Below are 12,781 nucleotides of genomic sequence, written 5' to 3' on the forward strand. Positions count from 1 at the left end.
AGTTGAGTGTGGATGAGTGTGTAAGATGGATCTTGGATGGTAGTGGACAGGGAGTGATGTGGATGAAGAAATTGGATGAAGTAAGGGAAAGCAAGGGAGTAGTGCAGAGCCAAACGGGTGATTCTGAAAAGGGACAGTAAAAAACGAAAATTATTTTCAATATCGTGGAAAATGCATTTTTTTATAGTAAGAGGAAACGGAAGCTCTGGAAGCTCGCTCATTTTAGGAATTAATATCACTATTGTTACTATTGTTTATGCTGCGTAATGCAAAAGAGTAGAATATAAGTAGTAGTTAAGTTAGACTAAGGATGGAATTGTAAATATATGTACAGGGAGCGGTGGCCCTCAAACCCGTAAAAGGGAGAGATTAAATACATACATTACCTTCAATTTAATTAACATAAGCAACAAATAAATACATTATTTACTTGTAGGTTATATAATGGAACATTGAATATGATTTGCATAATATAAATGAATTTATTATTAATGTACCTCTATTTCAATTAAGTATTTTTTCGGAATTATTCTGGTGTTCTGAGATTAATATTTTCATTTAATTTTCAAAAATATATGTCAAACTGTTCAAATTTTTTCCCTTCAAGGAATATTAAGTCACTAAAAAATGAAATTTTTATAAATAACATTTAAAATTTGTTAAAAGATATATGAATATTTGGGTTAAAATAATTGTTCTAAAATAATAATTGTTAATTTTAAAGATTTCAAAATTGTTAAAAAATAATATGGAAGATTTTAATAAAATTATTTCCATTTTTCGTGATTTGGATCAAATTTAGGTAAACTTAATTTTTTAGGGCGTTAAGAAAAGGAAAAATATATAGTTTAGTTTCATGGGAACATTCCAAACAATTTTTTACTAATGAGTTCTAAGAGCTCATTAAAAAAGATTAAAAATTTTTTCATAGTATTTTATAATGTAAAAAAAGGGTTAAAAAGTGTTTAAAGCAACATCGTGCCAAAATAAATAATTTTAGAATAAATTTTAGTAAATTTAAGAGATATATACAAGTTGTAACACCATTAAAAAACAATAAAAATTTATAAGATATTTTAGGACGTATTTGAAAATTCAGGATAATGACCAATTTGTTTAGGTTCCTAAAGCAATTTCTTAAGAATTTTTAATTTGAAAAATGAGCTTCAGCAGAAAATTCAAAAAAGATTTTAAAACATCAAATATTTCCTTAAATTTCGAGAAAGAGTAGAAGATTTAAAAGCAAAATGTTTAAATTTTGTAACATTAAAAAATAAAAAATAAATTAAACCATAAAATTCTACAAATATAGCGAAAATTTATAAGAATAAAGAAGATTTTTAAACTGCAGAAAATTTTTTAAAATGCAGATTTATGTGAAAGTTCTTAAACAAAAAGAAAGCCAGACGTTAAAAACTTAAACGTCGGGACACCCATGTTTTTTTTCCAAATTAAAATTTGTGAACAAAATGTGTGAAAAACTGAAAACCCATATGGTAAAGTATCACATGCCCTTAATTAGAATAACTTTGAAAGGTCTCAAGTGAAGAAATTAATGTTACTCAAGTTTTTAGAAAAATTGGGGATATTTTCGGCAGAAGTTTAGATTTTAAATAAGTTTTTTAAATTTCAAGAAAAATTCCAGTCAGATAATAATATTTTTAAGAATTTAAGAAGTATTGTGTAGATATTTAATTCTAAAAGGGCTCGAACTTTTCCTATTATTTTGTAAAATCCCGTAAAATATATATTTTTATTAATCTAGATTTTTCGTTGGCGAATATGAAATATTCACAAATATTTTATAATTTTCTTCAAATTCGTAAGAAATTTTGGAAGATTTTGAGGTAAAATTTTTACACTTTAAATGATTTTTCAACATTTTAAGAAAAAAATGGATTCATTTACAAATATTTTTAGGAATTCCAGAGGGTTTCGCATAAACTTCAAATATTTTAAACCTTGGAAGCATTTCCGAAAATTTATGGAATATTTATTATTTCTTTTGAAATTATAAAAAACCTAAATATCTTTTGAAAAGGCTGACATTTTTCTTATAATTTGTGAAACAAACACATCTTGAATATTTAAAAATCTTTCCTCATTGTCTCATGAAAATGATAAAACTCATATAATTCTTTGAAAAAATACTGATACTTCTTCCCTTGTAAATAAATTTAAAATGTGTGTAACTAAACAAATATCAAAAAAGCATTGTTATGTTACGTCAAAATATTGTTTAATTTATTTCTGTACCGCACTCCATCCTGAAAATATATTTTTATTTACAAAACGTCTGTTAAGTTTTTTAAAATAATACAGAAAAATATTACGTAACTGCAGTTAGGGTGTGGGAAGGTAAAAGTGTTTAAAATAACGTTACGGAATATATAAACACTCCCTAATAATAGTACTCGTACATTTTACGGTGCATTGATACACTGAATTGATTCTTTCAGAATCTAATTTCAACAAGAATATAAGTCTTTAGAAAATTTTAACAAATGAATTGTTATTAGAAAATTGAGCAAATTATAAAAATGAGTATAAAAGTGAGCGCGCACGTGCGCGCGCACATAACAGTCTAGTGTGAAAAAAGTCAAGACGAGAAGAACATTACGTTTTGAATACCCTACAAGATTATAATAACGTTTTTAACTTTTTTGGAAAATTGAAAATTTGAATTTTGATCACACAAAAAATTATTATTAAAAATGAATTTGATTTTCCGGTCAAACTATTCAAGGTACGATAAAAGACGAATTGACAAAAAGTATGTTCCACAAAAAGATTAACAAAATTGTTATAAATTTCTTTTTCATAGGAAACTTAGTTTTTGTTTTATTTGTGAAAAAATACATAAAAAATAAAGTAATGTAAATTTGTATACAAATGGAACACGCTACGAAAAAAATAGTTACAAATTTGTTTCTCATAATTTTCTATAGTTTTCCTGATGATAAATTTTGAAAAATTATTTTTTTTTCTACTTACCTACCCTTCTTATCATTTTTTTCATCTGGAATAAGAAATAAATTAATAGAGCTTAAGACGAAAATAATAAGCTATTCTATTTCTAGAAAATTGAATTTCTGGGTTAAAAGATCGTCTTTTGTGTTGAGCTCTTTTGCTGAAAATTCATTTTATAAAGATTCATCAAAATTAGTTAAAAATTCATGTCTTTGAGTGTAAATTTAACTATTTTCTTAAAAAATTGTTGTTTTTTTCTGGTTAGGAATTTTTTTAAACTAGAAATGTATATATTTCATTTTTCAATAAAAAAATTATATTTTTAAATTAAATTTGGTCTTTTCTAGTTGAAGATTAATATATAATTAATCTTTTTGATTAAAAATTAATCCTTTATGGTTAAAAATTCCTAAATTATCTGAGTTGGTGGGGGATTAGAAAATTTGGTAGGAAATTAAACTATTCGGTTAAAAACTAACATTTTTGTTAGAAATTCATAATTATAGTTTAAATTAAACGATTTGGTTAGAAATTAAACTGTTTGATGAAAATTTAACTTTTTAGTAGAACATTAACTTTTCTGTGAAAAAATTCTATTTTTGGGTAGAAAATTTAACTACTCTGTAGATAAATTGTCCTTTTACTTTTAAATTTCAACAATTTTGTTAAAAGTTATATATTTTGTTGAAAAATCGTGTTTTTTTATAGAAAATGAAGCTTCTTGATAAAAATGCAACTATTTGGTTTAAAATCCATCTTTTTCATTTGAAAATTCCACTAGTTGGCTGAAAGTTAAACTAGTGTATTGAAAATTCATATTTTTTAAGGTTTACCTCTACAGTTTAAAATTGATATTTTTTGTTGAAATACAATTTTTTGTTAAAAATTAAGTTTTCTTATCTTTAAACTGTGTAAAATTCATGTACTATTTTGTTGAAAATTCATCTTTTGGATTTTATATGATTATTTTACTTCATATTTAGATTTTTTATAAATAATTTTAGTTAACAAGCAGAAAATATTCGTTTTCTTTTCGCGAAAAAATTCTTTGCCATACAATATTTACAGAAGTAGCTTTTCAAACATACAGAAATCCAGAAAAATGTTAAACCTCACAATTCAGGTTTGTTGTAAATAATTTAAGGGGAAAATAGAACATTTTTATGCTTTTTTGTTTGTAGCTTTATATCTATAAAATTAGATGGTGGAGTTTAAAAAGTCTGAGAAGTGATTTCGATAGATATTAAATGGAAAATAATTTTTTTTCGCGAAAAACGAATTAAAATTCTCTATTTTTTCACTCGAATTTTTATTCTCGAGATAAATATTAAGCATCAAACATTTTCTAAAATTATTATAACAAAGATAAATATTGAGTTTTACGATATTTTGCAGTACAATAAGTCTGATAAGCTACTACGATACATATGAGATTCAAAAATAGATAAGCCTCAAGAGGTGAAAAAAAACTATTTTGCTAAAAAATTTGCTCTTTTGTAAATTTGCTCCAAAAACGTTAACAAGTGAAAAATTTAAAATATCGCATTTTGTCCTTTTTTAGAAATTTAATCATTATTAATTTTAAAGAAGAAACTTTTGAATCAGAAAATAATTGAAGACTTCAAAACTTTATAAACAATTAATATTTTTTGAAATCTAATAATGTTTTTTTTATTTGTTTAAAATCACCGATTTTCAATGAAAAATGTTATCATAACCTAAAATTCTTCAAAAGTGAATCTTCTTTAAATATATATTTTTTTAAATTCGAAATAACAACATCTGATGAAAATAATGACATAATCGAAAATTGTTGAAATATTCTCAATCTGGTTTAATTTATAATGATTCTTGTGTAAAAATACGAATGATGTAACTTCCCCTAAAATTGCTAAAAATTATTATTCTTTGAAATCTAGTAATTTTTTAACATGTGTCAATTTACGATAAAAAAACACTAACAACACCCGAATGTGTGTGAGCTTGTGAAGTTTATTGTTTAAAACAAAAATTATTGAATGTAACTCTAATGATTTTTGTTTAGAAAAAAAACAATATTAGGTGAAGCACACTAGAATAACCTAAAGTTGTTGAAAATCTTTAAATATTCTTAAAAATATTATTATAAGAGATGGACAGATAAAAATCCCATTTTTTTTTTAATTTTGAGGGTTTACCCGAAAAATGTATAATTACCACTGATAGCAGCGAAAACATGAAACATTTTAATCAAAAATGTCTTCTACACTTTAAAATTCTTCTCACATTTCCCCCTCTCAATTTTGATTAAAAAAAATATTAGTAAAATTAATTTGATTGTGAGAATAATAATTGATGTAGGTTTATACCAAACGTAAAAAACACTGAGTGTCTCAGGTAATAACTGCGCTCAGACTATCTCCGTTTCTTGTAATTTTTTAACACACCAAGGTAAGAAACGCTAATCTGCCGTGCAAATGAAATAAAGCGTATCTCCAGTTCGGATAAGTCATCTGGAACTTCTACGAATCTTTCAAATGGGATTTAAATCATCTATTTTCTGGAACTTTAAAAGAACTTTATGGTGCCCGTGCAGAAATTCCAATTTGGATTTGATCGGGGCCAGATCGGGCAGGATTTGGCTCAAATCAAGCTATCTAGATGAGGCCAGACTCGAAATGAAACGTGATGCCCGATCGGGGCCCAAGCACTGCGCCCAGTGATAACCATACGTGGCCCCGATCGGGCCCATATTAATTTATTTTTCTTATTCTCAATTAAAAGGGATTCTTAAATAAAATAATAATAAAATCGAATATATCTCCTCCTTAACTGAAATTTGAGAACATAAATATCAGATTATCTAACAGATCGCGATTTGAAAAAATTGGAGTATGCTAGACACTTTTTTTCGAGCAAACGGAAAAAGTCAAACGACGCAAGAAAACATCCAGCATTTGTGTATGATAAACCATTTCAATATTTTCCAATATATTTTTAGTTTGAATTTCTAAATTGAAGTTGCTTTTAATTTCTATATTGAACCTAATTGTGGAAAGTATCAAATCACCTAAAAATACGTAAAAATAAATATGCTTGTGACGTCATTGTTGATCTAATTCGTTTTCACATTCAACAAATGAAATATTACTTTTTCTGCTTTTCTTATAAATAAATAACCTCATTTCGAGGTTAGGTTTCATCTTAACATTCTTAATAAATTTACTTATTATAGTCTTCAACACGTAATTTAGGAATATTTTGAAGTATACTATACCTACGCATTTGTCTTGTGCTCACTTTTGGAATGTTTTCCCAATTATTTTGTCACTTTTCCAAATAATAATAATATTTTTGACGCTTGACACTTTACGTTGAAACTTGGGCGATTTGGAGTTAACCCACTTTAGTCCCCGAAATTAATGGAGCGCCATCTACTGGCAAGTGGCAAGCTTGGCTGTTAAGTCGGGGTCTAGACGGGGCCAGATTTAACAACCACAAAATTGTGTGCCCGATCTGGCCCAAATCGGAAATAAGGTAAACATTTGGCAATTTCTGCACGGGTGGTCCAAAAGTACATGGGAAATTATTATTTTCGGTTTTACATGTATATCGCCCCAAAATTTGTTCAAATTCACAAAAAAATAAATCCATTCTTTGCTTTGAAAAAAAAGGATATTTAGAGGTGGCGTTAGAAATTATTGTTTTTTTTCTAAAATTTTCAACTATTTGTCTACCTTTTATTTAGAGTAAGTTAAGATTTAATTAAATTTTAAGAATAATTGTTTAAACAGATTATTATAGCTTATAGCTATATTCTTTTATATTAATACTAAATAGTTGCGGTTTTTTCTGATATACTTTTTGGCCAGTTTTCAATCAACATAAAGTAATAATTATTCAAAAAATCTATTTCTATTGTTAATTATATTCTCAGTGCTTGATGGTAGAGAGCTGAGGGATTTTATTAATTTTCTAACTATTTGTTTATTTTTTACTTAGACTGAATTTTTGTCTACTTTTCGTTTAGTGAGGTAATTAATTAATGCAAGTGAAAAAAAGCTGTTTGAACAATTTATTGTTGTAAATAACTATCTTCTCTTAAATAAGTTCTGCTAAGTTTCAGGTTCCTCTGAAATTTTTAATTTTACTTTGCCTTTTTAGTTATGAAAAATAATAAATAAGCATTAGAAAGAAACATATTTTAAACAATCTCTTCCTTTTCTGTAAATATATTTTTCTATAAGAGAGGGGGAAGGCTGATATTAAAATATGTTCGATTTCAAATTTTCATTTTTATACGCTTTGCAATAAACTGCCTATTGTCATTCAAAAAAAAACTTTTACAAGTCATTGAGAGACCTATTCTTCTCACCTACTCCTAATTATTTCATTCTTCTTTTTTTTACTCTTACGTGAGATAGCTTTTTTGTTTAAATTAATTGTTATTGTAAATTGAGGAGTGGGAAAAAATAATTCACTTAAAAAAATGTAATACTGTTTAAACATTTATTTCTGTTGAGGTTCAGTTATTGTCATTCAGAATCGTCAATATTAGCTGAATCCAGTTGAAACTCAACATTTCTCTTCAAAAATAGCCATAGAATACGATTTAAAAATTACTTTTCGAATATAACCCCCAGAAATCTGTTTTACGCTAATTATGCGGTAATTATGATTTATTTGCAGTTTTTTAAAATGGATACTGTTTCTATTACATGAAATACTACTTTATACTGATAATTAGATATTCACATACATTTTTTAAACAATTTATTATTGTTTTTAGAAATTTTCTATTGGAAAAGAGATAGAAAATCACGGCTTTTTAAAATAAAAAATGGCCACTTTTTGTCCAATTTTTAATCGTAGTAAACTGCGGTTCAATATAGCAAAAATAATTGTTCAAACAAATTATTATTGTTTATAGCTGTCTTATTCTATATCAATACAGCATAAGTAGTTGCATTTTTTCTGAATCTTTCCACTTTTTGTCAATTTTTCAAATAAAGTGGGGTTATAATTAATTCATTTTAACATAATTGTTGATAATATTCTCAATTCTTATTGGTAGAAAGTTACGGGTGTTTCTGAAATTTTTTACTATTTGTTTCTTTTTCACTTGAAATAACTTAATAATTACTTAAATTTTTCAAAGGTAATAGTTCAAATAAATGATTATTTTTAATCAATATTTTCATCTATATTAATGCCAGATAGTTGCGTTTTTTCTGAGATTTTAAACTTTTTCTCCACTTGTTATTTAGTTAGGTAATAATTAATGCAAGTTTATAAAAATAGTTGTTTAAGCAATTTATTATGGTTTATAACTATCTTCTCTCAGATAAATGATTGGAAGTAGCGGGTTTTTTCTGCAATATTTAACTTTGTGTTGCCTTTTTAGTTATGAATAAATAATAAATAAATATTAGAAAAAAACAAACTTTAAATAATCTTTTTCTTTTTCGTGAATGTATTTTGCTGAAGGGAGGGGGGCTCATATAAAAATATATTTTAATTCAAAATTCTTAATTTAAGCTCTATAATAAACTTCTGGTGTTATTTAAAACTAAACTTTTACAAGTCATTTAAGACCGAATCCTCCCACCGACGGTTAATGATTAAATTCCTCGTTTTATTGGGAAAAGAGCCAAAATAATTCACTTACAAAAGGAAAATATTATGAAAAGTAATTGTTGTTAAAGCTCACTTATTATTTGTTCATAACTAAAAAGTTAAAGCCAAACATAAGATTTCAGAAAAAAAACTTCCTAGAATTACTCTAAGAGGATAGTTATAAATAATAATCAATTGTTTAAATAAGAATCCTTGTTAACTTGCATTAATTATTAGCTCACTGGGTGAAAAGTGGACAAAAAGTTTACTAGTTCAGAAAAAATCGCAAATTCCTAGCATTTAACTAAGAGAAGATAGTTATAAACAATTACAAATTGTTTAAGCAACTATGAATGTTGAATTGCATTATTATAATTTTACTAAGTAAGAAGTTGGTAAAAAGTAAATAAAGAATAATAATTTATTAAAATTATTATTTTCGCTGAATTTAATTAATTATTTACTCACCCTTAGTGAAAAGTATAGAAAAATAGTTAAAATTAAAAAAATGCAACTTTGTAGAATTATTCAAAATGATTATCATAAATAATAATAAATTGTTCAAGCATTTCATTGTGTTTGTTAACATTAAGTAAGCAATACTTCACTCTAATTGAATATTAGACGAAAAGTGAAATTTTTTTGAAAAAACCGCGAATTTCTATTTTTATTCTAATAGAAAATTGCTAAAACAAGAATTAATTTATAAAAAATTGATCTAAAAGTCTAATTATTATTAAATTAACGCTGAAAACTAGCAAAACTCATTTTTTCACTTATGGTTTTTTTTTGAATCCTATAAAACAGACTTATGAGGGTGATATTTAAAAATAAATATTATATTTGTATTTTATGGCTATTTGTGAAGATAACTGTTAAGTTTTAATGCAACTTAGTTAAGATTGACGATTCTGAATAAAATATTCAAAAAAATCTTTTTTTCTTATGGGAAATGCGAGTTAAATTGCATGGGGCTTGCGCCACCTCTTATTTTGCAAAATTTATTTAAAGATTGTTTCAATTTATTTTCTTCCTGATAATTAATATTATTTAGTCTTTATAATAAAGAAATGTATTTTTTTAGTTACCACTAATGGCAGCACCAATTTGTAGCGACCAGATCCTTCTTTTCTGAAACACTTCCTTATCATCTGTCAATTTTTCCTCTTCCCCACGGAGATTTATTTCTTCGTCATTTTCTTTTGAAGATTTCTGCGTCAATAATATATTAGTATTCATATCTCCAAATTTTGTTAAATTATAATAACAATGAAAGTATGATAATAATTTTTCTTTAAATAATATTACGACGATAGGTGCAAACTCAGTGTTAGAAAAATGCTGATTATCGATTGATTATTCATCGAAATGCAATCGATTTTAGTGTTCAGATTGAGGAAAGAAACTTGATTGGTGGTTTTTCGGATTTGTTTAAATATAAAAACGCCTGAATTGGTAGTATTAGTACATGATGAATCTAGATTTTTTACTCGATTCTCGAATGTTTCGCTTCACTGCATCATCGATGAAAACAACATTACTTTACTTTATCTTTAATGAGAAATAGTTACACAATCATCTTTTTGTTTTAAATTGAAAGTTTTTATATTCGAATTTTTTAACTTATTAAGTTAAATACAATTCTTTAAAATCTTTGTGCAAGATTTGGTATTTGTTTATAAATTCCAACGAATTTTATTTAATTGATTGAACAAGAACACGTTTCACTAATTTCCCCGGTGTCCTAAATTCCCAAATTCGTGAAGTTTATTCGTTAAAAAAAAAAAAATAAATAAAAAATTATTTATTTCAAAGAAACATAAAATGCTATCACTATATTTATTTTCTCAGCTTTCAATAAGCTTAGAAATTCAAAACTCAATTAAGGTATATTTTAAACTGTAGCAATCAGAATTCAGTAATTTTTTGCACCGTAAATGTAATATATTTTTTATAATAAAAAGAATTTAAATATAATCTTATATTAGGTAAAATTATATTTTTTGCCATTTCTCAATTTCTGCGAATCCAATACAAAATTTAGATATTCAAAGGTTTAAGTTTGATATTATCAAGTTAGAAAAATTTTTTATTGAAAACTGTGTAAGTTTAAGTGAGCCCGTCTTACATTATATAGTATTTTGTAAGCAATTACATTGTTTAAAATATTTCGTAATTTTTTAGGAATAATGTCCATTGACCATGGAGTAAAATAAATGTTTAAATGGAGAACACATTTTAATTTAAACGTTGTGTTCATCTCCTCTTCACTAACTATATAAAACAAAATTATGTGCATATAATTTGAAATTTTGTAAATTTAATTGAAAAAAACGAATAGTACTATTGAAATGCCAAGTTTATTGTTGGAATTGTTTCACCCTTAGTTTTGTCGATAGGATTATTAATTAGAAAAATAAATAAATGTTTCAAAGTGGGACGATGGTCGTGGGGGCTAAAGCGTAGGCTTTGGACCCACTCCGTCGGCTTGCGTATTCTATTTCCGCCTCGCACCCTGGAAGAGCCTCGGCGGCCCATGCGGTGAACACTAGCCTAGCCTATCTCACTAGCCTACTAACACTAGCCTATCTCCAGAATTTCGTGGGACCGGTACCTCTAGAGAATAAGGTTTTCTCTGAGTACTTAAAGCTGTTGCTCTTGGTGGTTCGGAAGCCACCTTAAACTGTAGGTCACCCTTCCACCACCAAGTAAGTATGTGGGGGGTGTGTAAAGGAATAAAAAAGAAGGTGCAAAAAAAATGTAAGCCCTTAGGGGACACATTAGAAGATTCTATTCCAAAGTAAATGTTCCAAGTTTCATATCTATATGAAAATCCTTTTGTAATATGCAGTTAGCCAATTAAAAATAATCCTAGAGATATTGGTCCAACATTATACATATTTTTTAACAGAACTGTTTGTTTTTTAACGGATTATTTAAAATAATTCTTTCATTAGAAAATATATTCACACCTTTCTAAACAAATTTACGGGTGGAAGTTTTTTGTTGCTCAACATTCGATTGACTCCTTATGAGCTTGAATATATGAATGCACAATTTATTCAATATTTAAGGTAAAAATCCATGAATTTGTTTTAAAAATGTTGAATTAGTTATTTAATCTTCGAGTAGTAGCACGAAGAATATCTCCTAAAAATGTCATCAACAAATTTCAAGGAGTCGTTGCATTACGATGAGTTGAACTAAAAAAATACAGAAAAATTGTTTTGCCTTTTTTATTCCTCCTCCTTCCATTTTGCACCTTTCATTCTTCATTTAAGTCCTTTCTATCTATTTTTAATTTTTATTGAACCATGTTTATTTAGCCTGCTTCCTTTCCTTTATCCTTACCACCTCTTTTATTATCCCTGCTTCTTATCAACCAACCTTTCCCCTCTCTTTACTTCTCTTCCATTTACTAACTCTTTCCCTTTATCGCTGTAATACCTTTAAATTCATATTCTGTAAATTATCTGTATTCTTCAATAAATAATCCATATTCTATTTAAATTTCTCCTTTCCTTTTCTGCTATTTACTTAATCTATACCTTTAATGTCCTTGATTCTTCAATTTTATTTTTGCATGCCTGTTTCCTCTCCTCTCCTTTCGACCCTTCCTTTTCTATCCTTCTCACTTCCTCTTGATCTAACTTCGCACCTATCTTCTCTAGCCCTTCTTTTTTACTGGTTTTTTGCATCTATCTACTCTAATATTATACCTTTTACCCTATACTCTTTCCTCTCTATTCGATTTGTCTTAGTTTTTCCTTTTCCTCATTCTGAATCGTCCCCCCTCTGATCTTCTTGTTTGAGCTTTCCAACCTCAGACAAACTCTTTCACGTGCTTGCTGTTCAATGCGCAATTCGCTACTTACAGTTATAGACACTTAATACAGAAAAACCATGAGAACTAATTTGAATTGTGAGGAAATATATGCTCTGCGGCACATAGCGGCGTTTCTGCTGAACTACTGAAAGCTGAAAATCAGAAATGTATTAACGAAACAATTTTTTATTTAGAACGATCCATTTCTTTTTCTTGAACTCACTAAAAGTTTCGTCTGACGTATTTCAGTTCTTTTTATTCAAACAAAAGAAGTAGCAATGAACTAAATGTACAATTGAGACTCCGGATTCTATAACCACGCATAAAATTTGCCTGGCCGCTTCAGGCCGCTCGAGTTGGCCCCTGATGGCTTGAAAATCAGTTTTCGAA

The 12,781-nt window shown here is 27.0% G+C and overlaps 1 protein-coding gene across 1 annotated transcript in view; it reads right to left on the bottom strand.

The window, feature by feature from the left end:
- The window catches only part of LOC117172763 (facilitated trehalose transporter Tret1-like), a 20,146-nt gene extending 10,208 nt beyond the window's left edge, over window positions 1-9,938 (bottom strand). The window contains exon 1 of the mRNA XM_033360968.1: window positions 9,654-9,938. Coding sequence (XP_033216859.1) covers window positions 9,654-9,804 — 151 coding nt within the window. The 5' untranslated portion in view covers window positions 9,805-9,938. The remainder of the gene's footprint in view (window positions 1-9,653) is intronic.
- Between the last annotated feature and the right edge of the window lie 2,843 nt (window positions 9,939-12,781).

This window comes from Belonocnema kinseyi, chromosome 5 (assembly GCF_010883055.1).
Source record: "Belonocnema kinseyi isolate 2016_QV_RU_SX_M_011 chromosome 5, B_treatae_v1, whole genome shotgun sequence".
NCBI lineage: Eukaryota > Metazoa > Arthropoda > Insecta > Hymenoptera > Cynipidae > Belonocnema > Belonocnema kinseyi.